General features: G+C 43.0%; 1 protein-coding gene across 2 annotated transcripts in view; it reads left to right on the top strand.

The window, feature by feature from the left end:
- LOC110494206 (growth/differentiation factor 11) overlaps positions 1–27,465 on the top strand; it is a 50,000-nt gene extending 22,535 nt beyond the window's left edge. Inside the window, exons 2-3 of one of the 2 annotated variants that reach the window (XM_021569042.3) lie at positions 17,725–18,098; positions 23,376–27,465. In XM_021569042.3, coding sequence (XP_021424717.1) covers positions 17,725–18,098; positions 23,376–23,753 — 752 coding nt within the window. In that variant the 3' untranslated portion in view covers positions 23,754–27,465. Of the gene's footprint in view, positions 1–17,724; positions 18,099–23,372 lie in introns of both variants that reach the window. The other variant, XM_021569041.3, reaches the window with a different exon arrangement.
- Positions 27,466–27,861: the final 396 nt, after the last annotated feature.

The following is a 27,861-nucleotide window of genomic DNA, read 5'->3' on the forward strand; positions in this document are numbered from 1 at the left end:
CATTTCCAAGGACCAAAACCTATTAATACAGGGGGCGAAAACTTCACCAGCGTTTTCAGGAATCTCACTCCTTCCACCTTTCGTTCCGTATTCCCACGCTCTCCCCATGTACCCACCACATCAACCAGTCCCGGTGTGGAAAACTGTGGAAAACTTGGGAGACTTAAGACATTACGATGACCATCATCAGACCAGTAACTGCATCACTTCCTCCTGTGGTGTGTGTGTGTACCCACTAGTAAGCTGGTATGCTGCTCAGTGCCTGTTAAGGGGATTCAGGGCGCTACTGTAGCATCCAGCTTGCTGCGCTGTATGTGGCCCATAGTGCGTGGGCATGCAGAGTGGTGGAAGGTTGCATGGGGGAGTGTTGGGGAGGGGGTCCACAGGGAGCAACAAGCAGCCCAGTCCTATCCTTAAGGGACAAAATCATAGAGGGGCTTTTATAGGTACACTTAAAAAGACCTGAAACAGATGTTACGTCTCACTAAAAAAGGAAATAATTACTTCCCACCAGTAATTAAGCACTGTGTAGAGGATGAACAGACCGGAAGAAAGGAGAGGAGGGCAGAGGAGGAGAGGAGAGAAAATATAAAATGGAGATCATTGAGGGGATTATTACTGATGGGTGAGTCGGGCTGTGGAGGCGGTGCTGCGGAGACGTTTATGGCGGAGCCCATTAATCCTAAATTAAGGCATCTCTGATCAGAGGAAATGCAGCATGGACACAATGCCGGATCACACCAGGATTTTGAGGTGCCTGAAAGAGGTTCGGATGGTGCGGATTGAGTGGATCGCCACTGCCACAGCTGATGAATATCTGCATGAACATTTTATTTTAGCCCTTCTAAGTGGCCCTGAGAGTGGCTCCTTACTGTATTCATCCATCGCCTATGGCTGCATGCATTTCCGTTTCAGCATGCCGAGAGCCGAGATCGACCTCGGAAGTTAATTATATGGAAGCAGCACATTGTCCAAACGTCCAAATGTTATTTAGGCCCGGAGCCAAGTTTGAATATTTGAATGTACAGTGCTGGTGGAAGAAAAAGAGCTGTGACTGATTCGGAATGGGATAACAGATACTTCCACATTGTATGGACATTGTCAAGTGAATAGTATTGACAGAAAACGGTTCTAAAGGACAGGGACTCAGTTCTAAAGGACAGGAGAATGGGGAACACGCTCTGGCTGACAAGGCCTGGTCACAGTGATTTTGTCCACAGTGAAAATCCTTGGCCAAGGCTTTGAGCCTTGAACATTTATCCTTGAACTTTTATCCTTGGGCTTTGAACCTTGAGCTTTGAGCCCTGGGCTTTGAGCCTTGAGCCTTGGGCTTTGAATGTGCTTCAGGGCTGCCTCAATAGCACAGTGAGGGAAAACAGAGAGCCCAAACTCACATCATCACCCAAAGACGGGGGAATGGAGGGAGTGCATCATTTAAATTATTATAATTATTTTTAATATATGAACCTTTATTTAACTAGGCAAGTCAGTTAAGAACAAGTTTGATGACGGCCTGCCAAAACAGCCTATCAAAAACATCTTTCCTTTTGTGGGTCCCTCTGACCTCTGCGCCCTCTCCGCCCTATAGAGATGAGATAATGACTTAGAATTAAAAAATAAAGTCGTAAAATAAAACAAATATTTTATTAAAATAATGTAAAGAAATAATGGTTAATACAGTGAGGGAAAAAAGTATTTGATCCCCTGCTGATTTTGTACGTTTTCCCACTGGCAAAGAAATTATCAGTCTATAATTTTAATGGTAGGTTTATTTGAACAGTGAGAGACAGAATAACAACAAAAATATCCAGAAAAACGCATGTCAAAAATGTTATAAATTGATTAGCATTTTAATGAGGGAAATAAGTATTTGACCCCTCTGCAAAACATGACTTAGTACTTGGTGGCAAAACCCTTGATGGCAATCACAGAGGTCAGACGTTTCTTGTAGTTGGCCACCAGGTTTACACACATCTCAGGAGGGATTTTGTCCCACTCCTTTTTTCAGATCTTCTCCAAGTCATTAAGGTTTCGAGGTTGACGTTTGGCAACTCGAACCTTCAGCTCCCTCCACAGATTTTCTATGGGATTAAGGTCTGGAGACTGGCTAGGCCACTCCAGGACCTTAATGTGCTTCTTCTTGAGCCACTCCTTTGTTGCCTTGGCTGTGTGTTTTGGGTCATTGTCATGCTGGAATACCCATCCACGACCCATTTTCAATGCCCGGGCTGAGGGAAGGAGGTTCTCACCCAAGATTTGATGGTACATGGCCCTGTCCATTGTCCCTTTGATGCGGTGAAGTTGTCCTGTCCCCTTAGCAGAAAAACACCCCCAAAGCATAATGTTTCCACCTCCATGTTTGACGGTGGGGATGGTGGTCTTGGGGTCATAGGCAGCATTCCTCCTCCTCCAAACACGGCGAGTTTAGTTGATGCCAAAGGGCTCCATTTTGGTCTCATCTGACCACAACACTTTCACCCAGTTGTCCTCTGAATCATTCAGATGTTCATTGGCAAACTTCAGACAGGCATGTATATGTGCTTTCTTGAGCAGGGGGACCTTGCGGGTGCTGCAGGATTTCAGTCCTTCACGGCATAGTGTGTTACCAATTGTTTTCTTGGTGACTATGGTCCCAGGTGCCTTGAGATCATTGACAAGAACCTCCCATGTAGTTCTGGGCCGATTCCTCACCGTTCTCATGATCATTGCAACTCCATGAGGTGAGATCTTGCATGGAGCCCCAGGCCGAGGGAGATTGACAGTTAATTTGTGTTTCTTCCATTTGTGAATAATCCCACCAACTGTTGTCACCTTCTCACCAAGCTGCTTGGCGATGGTCTTGTAGCCCATTCCAGCCTTGTGTAGGTCTACAATCTTGTCCCTGACATCCTTGGAGAGCTCTTTGGTCTTGGCCATGGTGGAGATTTTGGAATCTGATTGACTGATTGCTTCTGTGAACAGGTGTCTTTTATACAGGTAACAAACTGAGATTAGGAGCACTCCCTTTAAGTGTGTGCTTCTATTCTCAGCTCGTTACCTGTATAAAAGACACCTGGGAGGCAGAAATCTTTCTGATTGAAAGGGGGTCAAATACTTATTTCCCTCATTAAAATGCAAATCAATTTATAACATTTTTGACATGCGTTTTTCTGGTTTCACTGTTCAAATAAACCTACCATTCAAATTATAGACTGATCATTTCTTTGTCAGTGGGAAAACGTACAAAATCAGCAGGGGATCAAATACTTTTTTCCCTCACTGTAAGTGATAAGCAGAAATGGCAGTCACTACCATCATGGGACTTTTATTAATTGCTTTATTCAGTGTTGTCACATCATTCAACCCACATAATGCATTGTGCATTTAATGTCCAAAAAATAATCAAAACCAAAATCGAAAACCGTGATTAATAATCAAACCAAAACCGAACTGACCTCAAAAAGCACTAATTGCTCATCACTAGTTGCTGGAGTGGAAGGAAACCACTCGGGAATTGAGGCCAATGGTAACTTTAAAACAACTAGAGAGTTTAATGGCTCTCATAGGAGAAAACTGAGGATGGATCAACAACATTGTAGTTAATCCATAAATGACAGAGTGAAAAGAAAGAAGCTTGTACAGAACATGCATCCTGTTTGCAATAAGAAACTAAAGTAATTCTGCAAAATGTGGCAAAGAAATAAACTTTATGTCCTGAATACAATGTCTTATGTTTGCGGCAATTCAAACACAACACATCACTGAGTACCACTCTTCATATTTGTGGTGGTGGATGCATCATGTTATGGGTATGCTTGTCATCGGCAAGGACTATGAAGTTTTTTAGGATAAACAGAAACAGAATAGAGCTAAGCAATGGTAAAATCCTAGAGGAAATCCGGGTTCAGTCTGCTTTCCAACAAACACTGGAAGACAAAATCACCTTCCAGCAGGACAATAACCTAAAACACAAGGCCAAACCCCGCGGAAATATAATTAGCATAATAAAAAAATCACCATACAAATGTGTTCGTTTAAGCCAGAGATGTCTGTTTTCTTGCATTGGATGCATCTCAATTCACCGCATCCGCTTACGTTGCACTTTCACATCTGCGGTGAATGGTGACATAGCGTCCATGACAAATTGTCCGTGGCGTCTGAACGGTTTGACCTACTAACCCCTCCATGGAAATACAGTTGAAATCAGAAGTTTACATACACCTTAGCCAAATACATTTGAACTCAGTTGTTCACAATTCCTGACATTTAATTATAGTAAAACAATCCCTGTCTTAGGTCAGTTAGGATCACCACTTTATTGTAAGAATGTGAAATGTCAGAATAACTGTCATGTACTGTCATGTTGTGTATTGTCTCTGTCCTTTCCCTTCACCCTGTCTCCCTCTGCTGGTCGTTGTTAGGTTACCTTTTCTCCCCCTCTTTCCCCCAGCTGTGCCTTGTCTCCTCCTAACCACCTCGTCACCCCGTTTCCCACCTGTTCCCTTTTTCCCTCTGGTTAGGTCCCTATATCTCTCTCTGTTTTTGTTCCTGTCCTTGTCGGATTCTTGTTTGTTGTGTTTCATGCCTGAACCAGACTGTCGTCATGTTTGCTGTAACCTTGTCTTGTCCTGTCGGAATCTGCCGGTCCGTCTGAGCCTACCTATGTTTGGTAATTAAAGAAGCTCTGTTTAAGTTAATTCGCTTTTGGGTCCTCATTCACTCACCGTAACAATAACAGTAGAGAGAAAGATTTATTTCAGTTTTATTTCTTTCATCAGATTCCCAGTGGGTCAGAAGTTTACATACACTCAATTAGTATTTGGTAGCATTGCCTTTAAATTATTTAACTTGGGTCAAAGGTTTCCACAAGCTTCCCACAATAAGTTGTGTGAATTTTGGCCCATTCCTCCTGACAGAGCTGGTGTAACTGAGTCAGGTTTGTGGGCCTCCTTGCTCGCACACGCTTTATCAGTTCTGCCCACAATTTTTCTATAGGATTGAGGTTAGGGCTTTGTGATGGCCACTCCAATACCTTGACTTTGTTGTCCTTAAGCTATTTTGCCACAACTTTGGAAGTATCCTTGGGTTCATTGTCCATTTGGAAGACCCATTTGCGACCAAGCTTTAATTTCCTGACGGATGTCTTGAGATGTTGTTTCAATATATGCACATAATTTCCCCCCTCATGATGCCATCTATTTTGTGAAGTACACCAGTCCCTCCTGCAGCAAAGCACCCCCACAACATAATGCTGCCACCCCCCTGATTCACGGTTGGGATGGTGTTCTTCGGCTTGTAAGCCTCCCCCTTTTTCCTCCAAACATAACAATGGTCATTATGGCCAAACAGTTCTATTTTTGTTTCATCAGACCAGAGGACATTTCTCCAAAAAGTATGATCTTTGTCCCCATGTGCAGTTGCAAACTGTAGTCTGGCTTTTTTTATAACGGTTTTGGAGCAGTGGCTTCTTCCTTGCTGAGCGGCCTTTCAGGTTATGTCGATATGGGACTCGTTTTACTGTGGATATAGATACTTTTGTACCCGTTTCCTCCAGCATCTTCACAAGGTCCTTTGCTGTTATTCTGGGATTGATTTGTACTTTTCGCACCAAAGTCCGTTCATCTCTAGGAGACAGAACGCATCTCCTTCCTGAGCGGTATGACTGCGTGGTCCCATGGTGTTTATACTTGCCTACTATTGTTTGTACAGATGAACGTGGTACCTTCAGGCTTTTGGGAATTGCTCCCAAGGATGAACCAGACTTGTGGAGGTCTACAAATTTGTTTCTGAGGTCTTAGTTGATTTCTTTTAATTTTCCCATGATGTCAAGCAAAGAGGCACTGAGTTTGAAGGTAGGCCTTGAAATACATCCACAGGTACACCTCCAATTTACTCAAATAATGTCAATTAGCCTATCAGAAGCTTCTAAAGCCATGACATCATTTTGGGGAATTTTCCAAGCTGTTTAAAGGCACAGTCAACTTAGTGTATGTAAACTTCTGACCCACTGGAATTGTGATACAGTGAATTCTAAGTGAAATAATCTGTCTGTAAACAATTTTTGGAAAAGTTACTTGTGTCATGCACAAAGTAGATGCCCTAACCAACCTGCCAAACTATAGTTTGTTAACAAGAAATTTGTGGAGTGGGTGATAAATGAGTTTTAATGACAACCTAAGTGTATGTAAACTTCCGACTTCGACTGTATGAGACTGTCACGAACACGACGATGTTCTCCGTTTAGCTCTATGACCCCACAAGTGTCTTGGGACTCATCTGAAGACGGTACAACTGATCTGCCAAATTCTGTCTGAACAGTTTGGAGAGGTGAAACTCACAGGAGCACGTACAGTTTGGAGAGGTGAGACTCACAGGAACACGTACAGTTTTTGGAGAGGTGAGACTCACAGGAACACGTACAGTTTGGAGAGGTGAGACTCACAGGAACACGTACAGTTTGGAGAGGTGAGACTCACAGGAACACGTACAGTTTGGAGAGGTGAGACTCACAGGAACACGTACAGTTTGGAGAGGTGAGAGTCACAGGAACACGTACAGTTTGAAGAGGTGAGACTCACAGGAACACGTACAGTTTGGAGAGGTGAGACTCACAGGAACACGTACAGTTTGGAGAGGTGAGACTCACAGGAACACGTACAGTTTGGAGAGGTGAGACTCACAGGAACACGTACAGTTTGGAGAGGTGAGACTCACAGGAACACGTACAGTTTGGAGAGGTGAGACTCACAGGAACACGTACAGTTTGGAGAGGTGAGACTCACAGGAACACGTACAGTTTGGAGAGGTGAGACTCACAGGAACACGTACAGTTTGGAGAGGTGAGACTCACAGGAACACGTACAGTTTGGAGAGGTGAGACTCACAGGAACACGTACAGTTTGAAGAGGTGAGACTCACAGGAACACGTACAGTTTGGAGAGGTGAGACTCACAGGAACACGTACAGTTTGGAGAGGTGAGACTCACAGGAACACGTACAGTTTGGAGAGGTGAGACTCACAGGAACACGTACAGTTTGGAGAGGTGAGACTCACAGGAACACGTACAGTTTGGAGAGGTGAGACTCACAGGAACACGTACAGTTTGGAGAGGTGAGACTCACAGGAACACGTACAGTTTGGAGAGGTGAGACTCACAGGAACACGTACAGTTTGGAGAGGTGAGACTCACAGGAACACGCACAGTTTTTGGAGAGGTGAGACTCACAGGAACACGTACAGTTTGGAGAGGTGAGACTCACAGGAACACGCACAGTTTTTGGAGAGGTGAGACTCACAGGAACACGTACAGTTTGGAGAGGTGAGACTCACAGGAACACGTACAGTTTGGAGAGGTGAGACTCACAGGAACACGTACAGTTTGGAGAGGTGAGACTCACAGGAACACGTACATGTCAGTTGTTTACTCTAGGATGCCCACAGGCCTCACAGGATTCGCCTGAAGGTCCACCAGTACCAGTTGAAAAAAGTGATGAAAGTTTACAGTATATGGAAACTGTTAAGTAACAAAGGGGTTAAATTAATGTTAAAAAAAACATATATATATATATTTAACAAGTGTTTCTTGATCTTTCTTATATCTCTCAGATATATGACAGACACTTCAGGACAAGCTTTCTTTAGATTCTTTGGAGGTACTATCTGTTGTTCCATGTCGTGAATCTGTTATTAAATGCGTTTGTATGGGCTAAAAGCACGAAGGACAATCTTTTTTTGATACTTTTGATACTTCAAAGGGTCTTAAAATGCTAAATCAAATAGCAAAAGGATCCTTTGTATGAACTTCCTAAAACAATTTCATATAGCTTAGTTGAACCCCCACCCCCCTTGAAAATGGCTGTCTAGCGATGATCAACAATCAACTTGACAGAGCTTGAATAATGTTTTTAAGAATAATGTGCAAATACTGTACAATCCAGGTGGGCAAAGCTCTTAGAGACTTATGCAGAAAGACTAGCAGCTGTAATCACTACCAAAGGTGATTCTAAGATGTAACGATTTAGGGGTTTGGAAAAATATGGAAAAATATGGGGGTATTGTGTGTACATGGGTGAGAAAAAAATAGATTTAATCCATTTTGAATTCAGGCCACAAAATGTGGAATAAGTCAAGAGCTATGAATACTTTCTGACGGCACTTTAGTTGAAATGAATGGACATTGTGTTGTTTATATGATTTGGCAATATTTTCTTTAAATTCTTTGCAGAATCTGTTGCTTTCCAGAATCGGTCATAATATCCCTTCTCGGTCAGAATCCATCAGAACACACACATGCACGCACACACACGCATGCATGCACGGACACGCACAACACACCCAAAACCCTTCTCGTTTCCTGCTGTCCAGCTGTCCGGCTTATTTCAGCTCACTGCGCTCTCTCTCTTTCTCCCTCCCTCCCTTTCTCCATTTCCCTCTCCCACAGTTCTGCATGCATTTCTGTGGTTCAGTTCTTTTCTGTGGAAGGGTTTTATTATTATTGTAAGAGACCCCTATCCCTGTCTTGGGGAGAGAGTCTGTTTGGGGCCCCTGTGTATGTGTGTGTGTATGTGTGTGCGCTCACTGGGTTGGAACAGGGAGTATTAGGAGGTGTCTTTTGTTGCTCCTGGGGGGCTCCTGTGCTCAGTCCTAATAGGAGTCTTGTGCCTGCCGTTGTCCCAGGGGAGGGGGTCTGAATGACGGGTCTAACTTCACATCCCCCCTTCCCCACCTCTACCCCTGCCTCCCCCACCCTCCTCTCCTCCCCTTTGGGGCAGCCCGAGAGACAAAGAGGGAGTGGGGGTGGGATGGTTGAGGGGGTGCACTGTGGCCTCTGTCTTATTAGAAGGGTCGTGAACGTGTCACAATGATTAATTTGCCGAGGTGTGCGGGGATACCCTAGAGTCACATTTATCTAACGCCAGGGCTCCCAAATGTGCACTCGCCACAAAATGGCACATTTGCATTTCCCATTAAGAAAAGAAAATACAGATATATATGCAAATGCAATCCCCATCTTGATTTATGCCATTATGCACTATCGTTTTGGACATTCACAATAGATTACCGTTTTCGGAATTTTTTCGCTCTTTTTTTTTGGCAGTCTATCTATTGAGCCTGATTGGCACGATGTTCCCTTTTTACTGCACGTGTGGATGCACACACACACACACACACACACACACACACACACACACACACACACACACACACACACACACACACACACACACACACACACACACACACACACACACACACACACACACACGTGGGGACTTCAAAACCACCAATGTTGTTTGAATGCAAGTTCAAACCATGATCATTACATTTTTAGGAATCCAAGAAACAGGAAGCACACTGAATTGAACTTGCTGTCTTAGTGCAACATGGAACGACTATATTGTTTACTAACAGATGTATCATAAACATATCGATTCTCAGTGAACCACAATTGTTTGCTTGTCTCTGACACTATCTTATTGGCACTTTTCCCTTATAACCAGTGAATGGTCTGCATGGGTTGATTGGGTGAAGTTATACGGGGTTGCCTCTAAGGATTAGCCTTTTGACAGACAGCAGGGTACACAAACCACCCTGTCTGTCTGTCAGCCCAGATTGCCTTCATACAAATAGGACTGGAGAGGTTGGATGTGGTGTCTCCATCAAATATTCCATCAACTTAATCTACATTCTCTGTGTGCCTCCTATCAGACCAAGCAGAAGGCTCCATTGTGAACTGTCTGCATAACGAGGCAATGGGATTGTCTGTTTGCCACCTTTCAATCTAATGTCAGGCTAGTTTTTTGTGTCTGGTTTGGGGACACCATCATTTTAATTTGAGATTTGGAAACGACATAAGCCACTCTCTGAGGTCAGCTCATGCGGCAATGTGTTGATGTGTTGTGCAACATAGCCTATGGTGTGAGTAATATAGCCTACACTCTTCTCTCTGTGTGTAAAATGTATTTTGCATCTCCTAAAAATGTGGTCATCACATTCGTTCTTCTCTTGCTACGTCCATGCAGCACCACCTGGTAGTATTACTGCCAACCATTAAAACATAGCATGCTTTGAAATGGCCTTGGAGGTATTTGAATGGACAGATGAAATTGGTGAATAAACCCTTATACTTTATAAGTCTCCCCTTACATTAACACACAGAGTGCCCCGAGCTAGCATTGGAAAACAGGTACCCAGGGAGAGGGCCAGATGTTCAGTAGTCCCACCTGCAGACCTGCTGTGCCTTGGCAGTTAAAATTCATGTGCTACATATGCTCCCATCACACCGTAGGGAAATAAGCGGCTACAGTAATGAAGCAGAGCAGCACTCTACACTGCCGTAGTGGAAACAGGAGAGAAGAACAAAACAGGCATGTGTCCTATGATGGCGCTGCATTGGATAGCTGCCGTGTTATGGGCTCCTGACCATATCTGCTATTTTGTACACTGATCCTATGGCCGAAAACAGCTTCTGGACATTTTAATAGCGATTACTAACCTCGATTTGGATTAAGATTTTGTCGGAAGCTCTGGATGTTATGCTTACCCTGGACCTGGCCCTGATCACTGGGACTCTAAAGAATAAGCGGCGGGAAAAGAGAGGCAAGCGAGGTGGCGTCATGATTAGACTACATTGGCGAGCATGTAGACCGCCATTGCTCTCTGTTTTGTTGGCAAAAGTACAATCACTAGAGAACATACTGGACAAGCTCCGTTCAGGACTATCCTATCAACGAGACCTGATGAACTATAATATACTCTGTTTCTCGGAGTGTGGCTGAACAAGAACATGGATAATATACACCTCACACTTGTTGGATGTGGTAAGGCTTGCAAACTATCACGGATTACAAAGGGAAACCCAGATGCGACCTGCCAAGTGACGCAAGCCTACCAGACAAGCTAAATGTCTTCTATGTTCGCTTCGAGGCAAGCAACACTGAACTATGCATGAGAGCACCAGCAGTTCAGGCAACTGTGTGATATCATTCTCCGTAGCCAATGTTTGAGTAGGACCTTTTAAACAAGTTAACCGGAGGGCCAAACAGATTAACAGGACGCATACTCAGAGCATGCGCTGACCAGCTGGCGGGTGTCTTCACTGATATTTTCACCCTCTCCCTGACTCATTCTGTAATACCTACATGTTTCAAGCAGACCACCACAGTCCCTGTGCCCTAGGACGACAAAGTAACCTGTCTAAATGACTATCGCCCCGTAGTGCTCACATCTGTAGCCATGAAATGCTTTGAAAGGCTGGTCATGGCTCACATCAACACCATCATCCCAGACCCCCTCCAATTCGCATACTACACCAACAGATCCACATATGTGAGAATGCTGTTCCTTGACTACAGCTCAGTGTTCAACACCATAGTGCCCTCTAAGCTCATCACTAAGCTCAGGACCCTGGGACTGAACAACTCCCTCTGCAACTGGATCCTGGACTTTCTGACGGGCTGCCCCAGGTGGTGAAGGTAGACAACAACACATCCACCACATTGACCCTCAACATGGGGGCCCCTCAGGGGTGCGTGCTTAGTCCTCTCCTGTACTCCCTGTTCACCAACGACTGCGTGGCTGTGCACAACTCCAACATCATCATTAAGTTTCATGACGACACGATGGTGGTATCACCGACGACGATGAGACCACCTATAGAGAGAAGGTCAGTGTCCTGGCAGCGTGGTGCCAGGACAACAACCTCTCCCTCAATGTCAGCATGAGGCTAAGCACATGCAAAATCCTAGTGGAAAACCTTTCCACCAGACACTGGGAGATTAATTCACTTTTCAGCAGGACAATAACCTAAAACACCAAATCTACACTGGAGTGGCTTACCAAGAATACAGTGAATGTTCCTGAGTGGCCAAGTTATAGTTTTGACTTAAATCTACTTGAAAATCTATGGCATGACCTGAAAATGGTTGTCTAGCAATGATCAGCAACCCATTTTGAAAAGAACAATGTGCAAATGTTGGACAATCCAAGTGTGGAAAGCTCGACTTACCCAGAAAGACTCACAGCTGTAATCACTGCCAAAGGTGCTCCTACAAAGTATTGACTCGGGTGTGAATACTTACTTCTGAATACTTCTGAAATGAGATATTTCTTTATTTCATTTTCAATCAATGTTAAAAAAATCTACAAACATGTTTTCACTCTGCCATTATGGGGTATTGTGTGTAGATGGGTGAGAAAAAAACATATTTAATCAATGTTGAATTCAGGCTGCAACACAACAAAATGTGGAATAAGTCAAGGGGTATGAATACCTTCTGAAGGCACTGAACCTTTATTATCTCGTACTCCTGCACATCGACTCGGTACTGGTACCTCGTGTATATATCCCAGTTATTCATTGTGTTACTCATTGTGCATTTATTCCTTTTGTTATTATTTTTATTTTTATATTTTTCTCTCTGCATTGAAGGGAAGGGCCTGTAAGCATTTCACTGTTAGTCTACACCTGTTGTTTACGAAGCATGTGACAAATACTATTTGATTTTAAACACTGCTCACATGTATGAGTCCTTCTTGGTTGTCTTTGTTAGAAAAGCCAGAAGTAGGTGAAGGTTGATATCTCAGTCAACAGTTGAATTGTGTTTCTGAGCATAGCCGCGGGAAATAGGGGTGCTGAGGGTGCTGCAGCACCTCCTGAAAAATCTGAATATAAAAATAAAATGATCAATTCACAAAAGTAGAGGGCTTGTCATTGCATTGGGCCTTTACTAGTCCTGTATTAGCAGACTGATACAGCCGTCTGTAGTGCGACAAATCGCAGCAGCCCTACTCCCAAACATCTTCCAGCAGCTATGTTTCTGAGAGGAGGTAGGCAGCAGGGACTCTGATGAGAGAGGGGTTGTCATTGCACAGGTAAGGTGGTGCTGTATGCAAAACCTGAGCTTGTGCACCAGGTTTGGATGAAGAGGTAAGTAGACTGGGGGATTGGGGAGGGATTTTCCATTATAAAGAAATGGGTACAGGAAATGAAGACACATAAATGTTACTAGACCCCACTGGCAGAAAAATACTTAACTCTATTCATCAGTAATATTTCCTGGCAAAAGGGATCAAGCTATTTCAAGCCGGGGCTTAAAATCTCATTGGTTTTGAGTGATCTTTACAAGCCTCCCTCATTTAATATGGGTGGAAAGTTCTGCCAAGGTATATGACATAATTAGGCTGCAGGTATGCACATTTCACTGAGTTTCCCTACATTTTTTCCCATTCAAGCTCAATAAAGGCACAAATTGATTTTACCAATCAATGCTCTCATTGTTTAGCATGATGTAGCTCATATGTTGTGCATGTGTGTTTAATAACTTACTATTATATGGCACTAAATGTAGCATGACCAAGAAAAACCTGCATCTCAGATTACGTAGAAAACTCTACTTTAGGTCTCAGCTTATTGCAGAAGACATATAGAAGAAAGTGAATTGCCAAAGCAACTCAAACCGGTTGTTTCAAGGGAGTCTTTTCTTTCAGCTGTTGGTTAGTTGTTCATTTGGATAAAGGTACAGTGTGGAAAGGTATTGGTAAAGTTTCACCATTCACTATGCAGCAGAAAAACAACAACAAATAGTAATCTCAAGTAAACCCGGAGAAAACTGCAGAATCATTCATTCCCGGTTTGGTGATGATGAGCAAACACAACAACAACACAACACGTTAATTGCTGCGACCCAAGCAACCCACCAAAAGGAACATTGACATATTGTTTGTCCACCGTGAGACACTGTATAATTTACACTCACTAATGACTGGCCCTTGTAATACAGGCTGAAGGACCACGTCTGTCTCTCGCTTGGCACTTATTCAATGTTCCTCTGAACTCTTCTAATGGATATAATTCTGTCTTTACCTCATTGAATTCATATTCCTCTATGCATGCCTGCTAAATCAATTACAACATTTGTTCAGTGTAAAAAAAAAAATATTGTTCTGTGTTCTCTTCTAGTCAGTCGAAGTCTGGTAAACAATTCACCATTGGCTGCTTAAACCCCGCCCAAAACACAACAAGAATTGTGGATGAATAAGTTGTATACCTTTGAAATATAAAATGGTCTCTCTGTGTGAATAGGTGAAAGGACTGTTGTGAAGAAAAACATATTACCATCGCCATAGGTTCGACCTTGACCTTCAAACTCAATTTGGCTATAAGGACTGCAACTCCCCAGCACCCAGAGGATGTAAAAGGCTGACGGTTTTGACCCCTGACCCCATTTCTTAACTAGGCCGAGGTGCCAAAGTGACCTTTTGACCCAGGAAGCCTTGGCAGGTTGCCTGAGCAACCTCAGATTTAGAAATGATTGACAGGTCCCTGCACTTTATGTTAAAATGAGGCAGCAACACACTTCTCAGCAGAGAACAATGAGAGGGAACACAAGCCTTTATTCAGCTGTGTTTCTAGATCATTAACACTCTCGGCTGTCTGCTTCAAGACCAAACTAGGTTGCTGTCAATGTTGAATGTAACTCATTGATAATATTTGGTGCATTGTATGTATATAATTTCTTCCATAAAATGTTGGTACTGGATTTAGCAAGGGGGCCCTCAATGCATTGTAATAAATGCATCAACCAAATACATGCATTTTTAAAATAAGCATGCTTCCTTTAAAAACAGCGTGCTTCTATTTAAAATACTTTACCTGGTATGGTGTCATTTAGATTATCTGGTAATAAATCTTGACAGCATTTTTATTTTTTTTTTACTTCAGAGACTGCAACAGTAACCATAACTTTTAATTTGGGTGTTACAGAGAATATGTACTCTCCCCAAATGACTATAACATACGGTTTAGCTCTACAGAGCCCATTCAAATCTCCACTAATGTTAGTTAACTGGATCTAGACTAGAAGTGGATCCAAAACGGCAAATCATTTTGATGGTTTAACTGACAGTTCGATCATGAGCTTGCTCAAGGGATCTATTAACCATTTGATGACTAGTCTTGCTTAGCTGTTTTCCTGGCTCTTCAGACACCCATCTAACTCCCCATCCCTCCTCCTGCCTGTGATTTTGGTGGCAGCTGTGTGGAGATTGGTTTTGACCCCTGATCCCCACATTAGGCGGGATCTCCATGCTGTGTCAGTTATTTAGTGGTGAAAACCAATGGCTGCTCTTGGATTTGGAGAGCGGCAAGCTCGCATTGGGTGACATAAGTCAGTTGCTCAATTCCAAATCGACCCAACCCCCCCCCCCCCCCCCCAGGCACGGTGTAGAACTGAAAGGATTGGACCAGTATAAAGCAATATTATAATAGCTCCAGTGCTCCACCATGATATCTGAAATCTTCATTATGAAGTCTTTTTTTCAAAGACAATACCTTTTTAACCATCTTAAAGTATGAAAGAAGATATTGACAACATACAACGCTAAACTGATATTTGTAAAGCCATGCTCCAGTCCAGTGTCATTGATCTTCATTTATATGCTGACACCTTGTTTGTGAACTTGTATGTACAGTTGAAGTCAGAAGTTTACATACACCTTTAGCCAAATACATTTAAACTCAGTTTTTCACAATTCCTGACATTTAATCAGAGTAAAAATTCTCTGTTTTAGGTCAGTTAGGATCACCACTTTATTTTAAGAATGTGAAATGTCAGAATAATAGTAGAGAGAATGATTTATTTCCACTTCTATTTCTTTCATTACATTCCCAGTGGGTCAGAAGTTTACATACACTCAATTAGTATTTGATAGCATTGCTTTTAAATTGTTTAACTTGGGTCAAATGTTTCGGGTAGCCTTCCACAAGCTTCCCACAATAAGTTGGGTGAATTTTGGCCCGTTCCTCCTGATAGAGCTGGTATAACTGAGTCAGGTTTGTAGGCCTCCTTGCTCACACACGCTTTTTCAGTTCTGCCCACAAATTTTCTATAGGATTGAGGTCAGGGCATTCTGATGGCCACTCCAATACCTTGACTTTGTTGTCCTTAAGCCATTTTTCCACAACTTTGGAAGTATGCTTGGGGTCATTGTCCATTTGGAAGACCCATTTGCGACCAAGCTTTAACTTCCTGACTGATGTCTTGAGATGTTGTTTCAATATATGCACATAATTTCCCCCCTCATGATGCCATCTATTTTGTGAAGTACACCAGTCCCTCCTGCAGCAAAGCACCTCCACAACATGATGCTGCCACCCCATGATGCTGCCACCCCCGTGCTTCACGGTTGGGCTGGTGTTCTTCCGCTTGTAAGCCTCCTCCTTTTTTCTCTAAACATAACAATGGTCATTATGGCCAAACAGTTCTATTTTTGTTTCATCAGACCAGAGGACATTTCTCCAAAAAGTACGATCTTTGTCTCCATGTACAGTTGCAAACTGTAGTCTGGCTTTTTTCTATGGCTGTTTTGGAGCAGTGGCTTCTTCCTTGCTGAGCAGCCTTTCAGGTTATGTCGATATAAGACTTGTTTTACTGTGGATATAGATACTTTTGTACCTGTTTCCTCCAGCATCATCACAAGGTCCTTTGCTGTTGTTCTGGGATTGATTTGTACTTTTCGCACCAAAGTCCGTTCATCTCTAGGAGACAGAATGCGTCTCCTTCCTGAGCGGTATGAAGGCTGCGTGGTCCCATGGTGTTTATACTTGCATACTATTATTTGTACAGATGAACGTGGTATCTTTAGGCGTTTGGAAATTGCTCCCAAGGATGAACCAGACTTGTGGAGGTCTACAAATTTTTTTCTGAGGTCTTGGCTGATTTCTTTTGATTTTCCCATGGTGTCAAGCAAAGAGGCACTGAGTTTGAAGGTAGGCCTTGAAATACATCCACAGGTGCACCTCCAATTTACTCAAATTATGTCAATTAGCCTATCAGAAGCTTCTAAAGCCATGACATCATTTTCTGGAATTTTCCAAGCTGTTTAAAGGCACAGTCAACTTGGTGTATGTAAACTTCTGACCCACTGGAATTGTGATACAGTGAATTCAAAGTGAAATAATCTGTCTGTAAACAATTGTTGAAAAAATTACCTGTGTCATGCACAAAGTACATGTCCTAACCAACTTGCCAAAACTATAGTTTGTTAACAAGAAATTTGTGGAGTGGTTGAAAAATGAGTTTTAATGACTCCAGCCTAAGTGTATGTAAACTTTTGACTTCAACTGCATATCTATGTACAGGTAACTGCCAAAATAAAGGAAACACCAACATAAAGTGTCTTATTAATAGGGAGTTGGGCCACCACAAGCCAGAGCGGCTTCATAGATGCCGTAGTGTCTGAAACTCTATGGGAGGGATGTGACACCATTCTTCCACAAGAAATTCCATCATTTGGTGTTTTTTTGATGGTGGTGGAAAACACTGTCTCGGGTGATGCTCCATAATCTCCCATAAGTGTTCAATTGGGTTGAGATCTGGTGACAGAGAAGGCCATGGTATATGGTTTACATAGTTTCCATGCTCATCAAACCATTCAGTGACCACTCGTGCCCTGTGGATGGGGGCATTGCCATCCTATGGGATTGTAGCCATGATAGCCAAAATAATGGCCTGGCCAGCATTTTTATACATGACCCTATTTATTTTTTTATTTAACCTTTATTTAACTAAGCATGGTGGAATGTAAATTGCTTAATTAACTCAGGAACCAAACCTGTGTGGAAGCACCTGCTTTCAATATACTTTGTATCCCTCATTTACTCAAGTGTTCCCCTTATTTTCACAGTTACTTGTATTTACAGATATTAAACCTGTATTCATGTGGAAACCCTCTCTGTCCCACAGCGGAGCCCTTGGTGCAGGTGGATGGCAAGCCTAACTGCTGCTTCTTCAAGTTCAGCCCCAAGCTCATGTTCACCAAGGTTCTGAAGGCTCAGCTGTGGGTGTACCTACGGCCGCTACAGCAGACCTCCACCATCTACCTGCAGATCCTCAGGCTGAAGCCCGTCACGGAGCAGGGCAGCCGCCACATCCGGATCCGCTCGCTGAAGATCGAGCTCAACTCCCGCGTGGGCCACTGGCAGAGCATCGACTTCAAAAACGTGCTGCAGAACTGGTTCAAGCAGCCGCACACCAACTGGGGGATCGACATCAACGCCTTCGATGAGAGCGGCAACGACCTAGCAGTGACCTCGCTAAGACCGGGGGAGGAAGGGCTGGTAAGGACCCTCAGACCTGTCGCAGCCTAACCCACTGACACAATGACACTTTGGCCTTTTCTAAATTAGATGTGCTCACCTCCTGCGTCCTCTCTAGCCACCTTTTGAACAAGGTCACAGTTAATCGAGGAGGGTCGGCGAGGAGAGTGAACGTGAATGTCAATGTGCTTGCTTGAATTGAGACGGTCCTTCTCCACTCGCGCGTCATTAGACTAATTACGTTTACGGGGTGGATCCCCAGATAAATGTGTAAAGTGTTAAAAACAAATTCAGTTGTGCAAGACGTTTTATAGATAAAACAATACGCAGCATATTGTTTTCAAACGTGCATGTTTTTCTCCTCTGACAAAACAAGGGCTGATGTTAAACCTTTATCAAGGGGGTGTGGCAGATTTCAAAACTCTTCCATGGTAGGATACACATGAGTATCATCGATGAAGGGTGGTTATCGAGGAGGGGAGGACACTCTTCCGTTTGCCTACTAATGAATTGACACTCCTCGACTACTTATTGCTTTCCGGGTCTCGGGGGAGAGGATTGTCTTTTGCCCAAATGAGAAACACCCAATGTAAATGAATCTCTCCTCGATCCCTGGCATCCTCTCTTCACGCCTCTTTCTCAAAATGCATTGGAAAAGAAAGTCTAAAGGGAGGGACCTTGGACCTTCTCCTCCAATAAGGTTGAGAAATAGGCAGCGAGATAGGAAGAAGAAGAATCAAGGAAAGATCACTTGAGAGCCATTGGCAGGGCCGGCTCTAGCCTTTTGGGTGCCCTAAGCGAGATTTGGTTGGGCCCCAGCTGGCCAATCTCAAACCCAAATTACTACATACAGTAAGTCAAGTTTCTTCCCCATTAAGCATCACGAAATGGTAACCCACTAGTAATTTAATTTGGTTCAGCTCTTCACAGCATGGCCCAGGGGTTGACTCTGGCCTCTCAGCCAATGAATCCTTGCACAGCAGCAAGCTCTGTTTTTCTTAAGGAGAAGAAGACAGACAGAGGCCTGTGTACAAAAATAAAACAAAACACAAAAAGTAAAGAAAGAGGCAAACTCCCCTCTGAACCTATATCTTTTTGCTTTCCCCCATAGCAACAAAAGCCCTAAAGCGCAAGCTGATGTGGGTTGACCCTTCTGGACTCAGCTTGTTTATTCTGTGGAAAGCATCACAAAAAACTACTCAAGTCTAAATTGGGAATTCTGTGGAGAGATGAGGGCTTTGTAAAATAAACATGCTGGAGTAAAATATTCGCTGCTCTCGCATGCCCAAGGGTCAAGGTTATGGTAACCTGTGGATGACTCCAGAGATCATAGATCGAGCTAAGCGTATAGAATGTTGGCCATTCAATTTATGTTAACAGAGGTCAGCTTTGCATCAACTGATACAACTGACATCCTACCCTCAGTATTATGTGTCTTTAAAACCCAGGGTTGGGTAGGGCACTTTTTAAATGTAATCCGTTACATTTACTAGTTACATGTCCAAAATCACACTCAGTAACCTAACTTTTGGATTACCCAAACTCAGTAACGTAATCAGATTATGTTCTCTGTGGCCGACGTAAGACATTTATGATGACATCCCGCGTCTTCAGAGCATGTGCAGACCAGCTGGGTGAAATGTTTACGGACATATTTAATCTCTCCCTATCCCAGTCTGTTGTCCCCACTTGGTTCAAGATGTCCACCATTGTTCCTGTACCCCAAAAATCAAAGGTACAGAGCCTTCGGAAAGTATTCAGACCCCTTGACTTTTTCCACATTTTGTTACATTACAGCCTTATTCTAAAATGGATTAAATTAATACAAAAATCCTCCGCAATCTTCACACAATACCACATAATGACAAAGTGAAAAAGGGGTTTTAGAAATGTTTGCAAATTTATTACAAATAAAAAACAGAACTACCTTATTTACATAAGCATTCAGCCCCTTTGCAGTGAGACTCGAAATTGAGCTTCTCGACTCCAGCGTCGGTCGTTACAGAATGCAGCACCCATCATACGAAGCATCGGGGAGAGCTGGCATTCCGGTTGGTGGTGACGTCGGGTCCGGGGGCCGCTATTGATGGAACCGGGGGTGCCTAAGCCAGCTCTTCTGGCTGTCACGCCCTAGCTGGCTTGAGAGGTTCTTGCCCCGGTTGCTCAGAAGGCGCCCATCCCACGTCGGGCCTCAGCCGGATCGTGTTTTTTACGCCCAGCCGGCTTGTCAGGCTGCTTCGCCTCCGCCGGATCATCGGGCTCCCACGCCTCAGCGGGATCGACAGGCTTTCACATCCCAGCCGGATCGTCAGGCTCCTATGCCTCAGCCGGCTCGCCAGACTCCCATGCCTCTGCCGGTTCGTCGGGAGTTTACGCCCAGCCGGTTTGTCCAGCGCCCGTGCCTCGGCCGGCCCGTCAGGCACGCCTAGGTGGGACGCCGGAGATGGGGAAATTACAAATATAGGGGAGGTAATAAACAGGTGATTGAGTCCAGGTGAGTCCAATAATCGCTGATGCTCGTGACGAGGGGAAGGCAGGTGTGTGTAATGATGGGGAGCCTGGCACCTTCGAGTGCCAGGGAGGGGGAGGCAGGCGTGACACTGACAGAGCTGGAGAAGATCTGCAGAGAAGAATGGGAGAAACTCCCCAAATACAGGTGTGCCAAGCTTGTAATGTCATACCCAAGAAGAATCAATGCTGTAATTGCTGCCAAATGTGCTTCAACATATTACTGAGTAAATGGTCTGAATACTTATGTAAATGTGATATTTCCATTTTTTATTTGTAATACATTTCTAAAACTGTTTTTGCTTTGTCATTATGGGATGTTGTGTGTAGAATGATGAGGGAACAAAAACTATTTAATACATTTTAGAATAAGGTTGTAATGCAACAAAATGATGTAAAAGTCAACGAGTCTGAATACATTCTGAAGGCACTGTTTTTATTTTTTATTTAGCCTTTATTTAACTAGGAAAGTCAGTTAAGAACAAATTCTTATTTACAATGACGACTGTAACTGAACTAAATTACTATCTCCCCATAGCCCTCACTTCTGTCATCATGAAGTGCTTTGAGAGGCTAGTTACATAAAATGTTTTGTCATTTAGCAGACGCTTTTATCCAGAGCGACTTACAGGAGCAATTAGGGTTAAGTGCTTTGCTCAAGGGCACATAGACAGATTTTTCCCCTAGTTGGCTCAGGGATTTATCTACCTGCCCCCATCATATCACCTTCACCTTAACCGCCACCCACTACAATTTGCATACCGCCCCAACAGATTCATGGATGAAAATCGCCATCGCACTGCACACTGCCCTATCCCATCTGGACAAGAGGAATATGTATTTCAGAATGCTGTTCATCGACTACAGCTCAAACTTCAACACCACATTGCCCTTCAAAATCAACACTAAGCTCGGGGCCCTGGGTCTGAACCCCGCACTGTGCAACTGAGTCCTGGACTTCTGGACGGGCCGACCTCAGGTGAGGGTAAGCAACAACATCTCTGCTACGCTGATCCCCAACATGGGGGCCCCACAAGGGTGCGTGCTCAGCGCCCTCCTGTACTCCCTGTTCACCCATGACTACGTGGCCACTCACATCTCCAACTCAATCATCAAGTCTGCAGATGACACAACAGTGGTATGCCTGATTACCAATAATGACGAGACAGCCTACAGGTAGGAGGTGAGGGCCCTGGTGGAGTGGTGCCAGGAAAATAACCTATCCCTCAAAGACAACAAAACCAAGGAGCTGATCATGAACTTCAGGAGACAGCAGAGGGGGAACGCCCCCATCCATATCGACAGAACCAAAGTGGAGAGGGTGAAAAGCTTCAAGTTCCTCTGCATGCACATCACTGACAACCTGAAATGGTCCATCCACACAGATAGTGTGGTGAAGGCAGCGCAACAGTGCCTCTTCAACATCAGGAGGCTGAAAACATTTGGCTTAGCCCCTAAGACCCTAGTGAACTTCTAGAGATGCGCCATTGAGAGCATCCTGTTAGGCTGTATAACCGCCTGGCAACAGCGGGGCTCTCCAGAGGGTGGTGCGGTCTGCCCAGCGCATCACCGGGGACACACTGCCTGCCCTCCAGGACATATACAGCACACCCAGGGTCACAGGAAGGCCAAGAAGATCATCAAGGACCTCAGCCACCCGAGCCAAGGCCTGTTCATCCCGCTACCATCTAGAGGTCGGAGACAGTACAGGTGCATCAAAGCTGGGACCGAGAGGCTGAAAAACAGCTTCTATCTCCAGGCCATCAGCCTGTTAAATAGTCACAACTAGCCGGCCCCGACTTGTACCCTGCCTGTGACTGTTACTAGTCAGCTACCACCCGGTACTCAACCCTGCACCTTAGAGATTGCTGCCCCATGTACATAGTCATTGAACACTGGTCACTTGAATAATGTTTACATACTGCTTTAACCACTTCATAATGTACAGTATATACTGTATTCTAGTCCAGGCTCATCCTATATAACTACTGCTGTAAACACCTTTTCTATTCATATACTGTCCATAATGTCTCCACACCATCAGTATATTTATATTCCGGACTCTGACATTGCTCGTTCTAATATTTATATATTTCTTAATTCCTTTCTTCATATTTTTTGAATTTGTGTGTATTGTTAGGTATTACTACACTGTTGGAGCTAGGAACATAAGATTTTCACTACACCCGCGATAACGTCTGCAAAGTATGTGAATGCGACCAATACAATTTGATTAGATTTTTTGGGATTACTCTGTTACTTTTGTATTTCTTTCCCCTTTAAGAGGCATTAGAAGAACGCAAAAAATATCCATCAAATGTATTTGATGTATCATCACAATGGTCTCTGGTGGAACAAACTTCAATTTGTGCCTATTTTCAATGCTGATTGAATGTCATTGAGAAAACAGAAAGGTGTAAATGCATTTTTTTCACAAACATCCTTTCTGAATTTAAAAGTAATCCAATAAGTAACCAAGTTTTTCAAAAAGTATCTGTAATCTGATTACAATATTTTTTGCTGGTAACGTAACTGATTAGTAACAGTTTTTTGGTAATCAGATTACATGTAACTGATTACATGTAATTGGTTACTCTCCAACCCTGTTAAAACCATAGGTAGTAAGAGAAGTGCATCGGTTTTATTTTTTCTCCAGTGATGTTAATCGTCCCAGTACTCCAGGTTTTTTCCTAGAAACATTACTCGCCTCACTGTTGAGTTCTATCTTAATCACCTCCTTTCTCCTCCTGTCCCCGCTCCTTTCCCCTCCCCCTCCCCTGACTCCAGCAGCCGTTCCTGGAGGTTAAGGTTCTCGAGACGACCAAACGTTCCCGACGTAACCTGGGACTGGATTGCGACGAGCACTCCACTGAATCCCGCTGCTGCCGCTACCCGCTAACGGTGGACTTTGAGGCTTTCGGCTGGGACTGGATCATCGCTCCCAAGCGCTACAAGGCCAACTACTGTTCGGGCCAGTGCGAATACATGTTCATGCAGAAGTATCCACACACCCACCTGGTACAACACGCCAACCCCAGAGGCTCAGCAGGGCCCTGCTGTACCCCCACTAAGATGTCGCCCATCAACATGCTCTACTTTAACGACAAGCAGCAGATCATCCACGGCAAGATCCCTGGCATGGTGGTGGACAGGTGTGGCTGCTCTTAGATCCAACAGAAGTCATGCATAATCGTGCACGCCTAACTCCACATCATTTCCACCCAAAACCCTGACTAAGCGCTCCTCTGGCACCAGACTTTATCCCCCTTCTCACTCCGCCACAAAAAAATCCCATGGGACCTCCATTCTCTTAGTTATTCATTTTAGTCAAACGTAAAAATGAAATATGAAATGAAGATAGGACTGAGGCTGAGTGGTAGAAATATATATTGAATATTATAAAGGGGATGTGTCTGTGGAGCAGCTTGAGAAACTTATGGTAAATAAGACAAAACTATGTTTTAGGTGTTTGTTCGTTTTGTGGTTGGTTTTCTTCAAAAAAAAGTTTGAAAGAAAATGTCTATCAGGTTTTTTGAAAAGATGGTGTCTTTGTTGAAATGTCCTGGATAGTGGATCCAGGCTGATGGAGGGAGACATTCCTAAGCAGTTACAGTATATTATCATTTTCCCACATCTTTACTTCCAAGCAAATTCAGTTCTGAGGTGAGGGGCCAAACTGTTTTATCTGTGTAAAAAATGCTTTATTCACATATTATACTCCTATCAATGGGATTTGTTTCACAACCAATACATTTATAGACAGTGCCAATAGAGGGGGACTTTGTCTACTAATTACCAGTGCTATTGTGCAATGCTTCATTTTTAGCATCTTTATGTCATTACAAAACAAATCTCCCTTATTTGTCTACTTTTAGACTTAAAAGTTTATGAAATTAATCCAACATTTTATGAAAATAATGTTCTAAAGGTTTAAAGTGTTGAGATCCAAAGCCAAACTCTGTGCCCTCTGAACCCGTTCACAGTTATTTTGAGAAAAATAAGAAAATAAATGAGTTATTTCACTACCTTTAAAGGGGCAGTGTAGTCAAAAACGTGATTTCCCTATGTTTTATATTATTACCACACTGAGGGTGGAATAATATTGTGAAAACTATGATAATACCCTTTTAGTGTAAGAGCTGTTTGAAAAGTATGAGTTAATAAACCAATAACAGAGAGTTTGCCCTCCTCTCTGACAATGGGCAAGTTCATTTTGCATGGCCCGGTGCCCCGTGTAGGTGGAGTTTGTACATTTTAGACCATTCCATTGGTCCTTAAGTGAAATCTCCAGCCACCCGGGGCACCGGGCCAGGCCAAACGAACTTGCCCAATAACAGTTTTCAGGTTACATGTCCTTCCCATTAGCCTCCTCCAATTAGGCTCCTCACTCAGACCACTCAAATTCCTTCTTGAGAAATAGCTATTTTTGTTTATTTTGAATATTTGAATTGAAAACAATCACAGTAAGGTACTTAATTGATACCAAGAAAATATTTGAAATTGAGATAAAAACACCTGCAATGGACCTTTAAAAGTGAACAGGAAAGGGTTGTAACACACATTCTGTTTTACTGCAGAAGCTCATAACAGCTCAGGTGACCTCAATATCAACCTGCACACAATGTTTAGATGAACTAAGACAAACATGTCAAAGCTACACTCATAAAACCTTCTGGTTGGTCTAGGGCACGCAATTTTAGAATTCAAGATTTGGCTTGTTAGATTTTTGTATAGCCCATCTTTGGATATCTATTACATATCAACTAAATCAAGAATTAAAAATCAAGAATATGGGAATCATGCAAGGGTGCCAGTTTACACTACTGTAATTGTCAGATTATTTTGTATGGAGTAAATTCACAGTGAAAGGGAACCCCACAAGTACATTGACTAACCTGGTCCACATGACTATAGCCTACTTAGGCGGTGTTTACACAGGCAAGCAAATTCTGATCTTTTTCCCACTAATTGGTCTTTTAACCACTCCCAGATCTTTTTCAGAGTGGACCTGATTGATCAGAAGAGAGATTAGTGAAAAAAAGATCAGACTTGGGCTACCTGTGTAAACGCAGCCTTATATACTTCTGTCGTTTTCACTCTGCACACTGTGCATTTACCATTCCCATTTACACAAACAAACCTAATGTTTATTCTGACAAGTTGCTATGGTGGGAATGTTAAGATGGTTGTGGCAAATAAGACAACCTTGTGTTGGAAAGAAAATCAAATGCTTGATTGACATAGGCCTTCATACTAGTAAGTAAAGGGAAGAAGAGTCATATAGAAAATAAGGAACATTGATACGGACAAGAATACAGCTGAAATGCCATTTCTAGTTTAGAGAGAACATATATTTTGATTGAATATCTCAATGCCCCCACCCCCCACCTCAACTGCATCTGTAACATGCAGTAAATATTGGAAGTGCTTGAACAGAGTGTAGATTAGAAAGTCTGTCTTGTCTCCTGGATGTCAAAGCGAAGATATCCCTTTGTTAAAAACGAAAGCACTATGCTGTTGGATAAAGGAAGAGCCTTCTAACATTATATATAAATAATATATGTATATAATAAAAAGGGGTACAAAAAATACTTTCTGGGCACTACCTTACCAACAATAAATTTTGCACTATGGGACGTTCATGGCGTGAGGAGTCGTGTTGTTTGTATTTTACCTTAAGAGCTTTTACAATTGAAAAAAGAACGGTCCAAGCGTCTGGCGATACACCATGTGGATAGACTAGTGAGCCTTTCACTTCTTTTGTTACCATCACACTTTCCTGACTTCCTTTTCGTCTGAAGCGGAGGCCTGTCCATATTCTCACGCTCCTCTTACACTCATCTCAGAAACCTGGACTGACCAGCGGCCAAAAGGCCTCCTCGGCCTCCCGGGGTGATAAGTCGTGTGTTACAAGTGTCTGGACCGATGAACATAGAACGCTTTAAACTGGAAATGCCCCTCCGTCAACTTCAATCAATCTGTCATCAACTCTGAGAGACTTTTGTCCTTTTGAATTTGAGCGACTTGTGTTGACAGTCTAACCACAGACATGTTTTGCCTTTGTGTGTTTTGAGTGAAAGTGCCCATATTAGAATGGGAAAAAGTATCCAGGGATCGTTAGCCAAAGTAGAGGATGATATGTGTGCTGTAACTTTTGTAACTGCAGGAATATATATGCTAAACAATTTCAAAGGAAGAAAAAAAATGTGGTTATGGGCAGCGGTTGGAAACAATTCAACTGGTCAAGTGTCTCTGTATTTATTAAGATCAAATCAATGAATTTCAAAGTATGTCTACCTCACTTCAGCATTCTGTTATAAATTTGACAGTTAAGTTTTGTTATGAGTTAATCTGTGCAAACTTGTAACCTGGATAGTAAACCCAAAAAAGTAGACTAAAGCCACAGGGTCACCTTGGTCTCAAGTCAAGATTGAGTAATTGACAGCTGAGTTGAAAAGAGTGACTGAAGCAAATAGCTGAAGGTAATGTATACTGCCAAAAGAAGAAGAAAATGGCTGTGCCCAGGACCATGGCTGAACTCTGGTTAATGCTGTGGATAAAGTTGCATTTTTCATTTTTGTGTCTGTATACTGGTATGTGTAAGAAAGTGTTTTCATATATATAAAAATATGAGAGGAAAAAATCTCTATGTAAATAAATACCCAAATGTTACATTTTATGTTTTGGACAGGTTCTCCGCTTCTGTTTTTGCCAACTTTCTTTTGCTTTCATTTGTTCATCATGTTGTATAGATAAAATTCACCCCAACATTGTAGTTTAATGGTTGTGCATATTAATAATTGTTCCATTGTTTTTTCTTTTTTTGTTATTTGTTTTCTGTCTTATTTTGTACAATAAATCATTTATTTAGCTTACGAAATTCACGGCTGATTGATTGACCATTCCCTGTGTTTCTCTGGCTACCCCTACCCTAGCCCACTGCCACACTTTACTTGTGGAATTTCCAGCTCCTAACTTATAAACATACCTGTCATGGGTCACACAAAATGCATTTAAAAGGTCAGGTACTGCCTGGTGGCATCCTGACTCTTGGGATGGGTGAGGGTAACAGGAAACTCTGACATTAATTCTGAGGCTAATTGGTGGAAGAGAGAGAGGAGAGAAACAGGCCCGAAGATAAAGGTTTAGTGTTGGGAGGCCATTGTTTAGATTTCGTACGGGATCTAGCATGACCCAATTAATATGTCACCTGATAGGACGGCCTCTCATCAACCTAATTTAGCGAATCAATGGGGGACAAATGAGACTGAACACG

The sequence above is a fragment of the Oncorhynchus mykiss genome, chromosome 17 (assembly GCF_057628025.1).
Source record: "Oncorhynchus mykiss isolate SJ-2025 chromosome 17, ASM5762802v1, whole genome shotgun sequence".
NCBI classification, from domain to species: domain Eukaryota; kingdom Metazoa; phylum Chordata; class Actinopteri; order Salmoniformes; family Salmonidae; genus Oncorhynchus; species Oncorhynchus mykiss.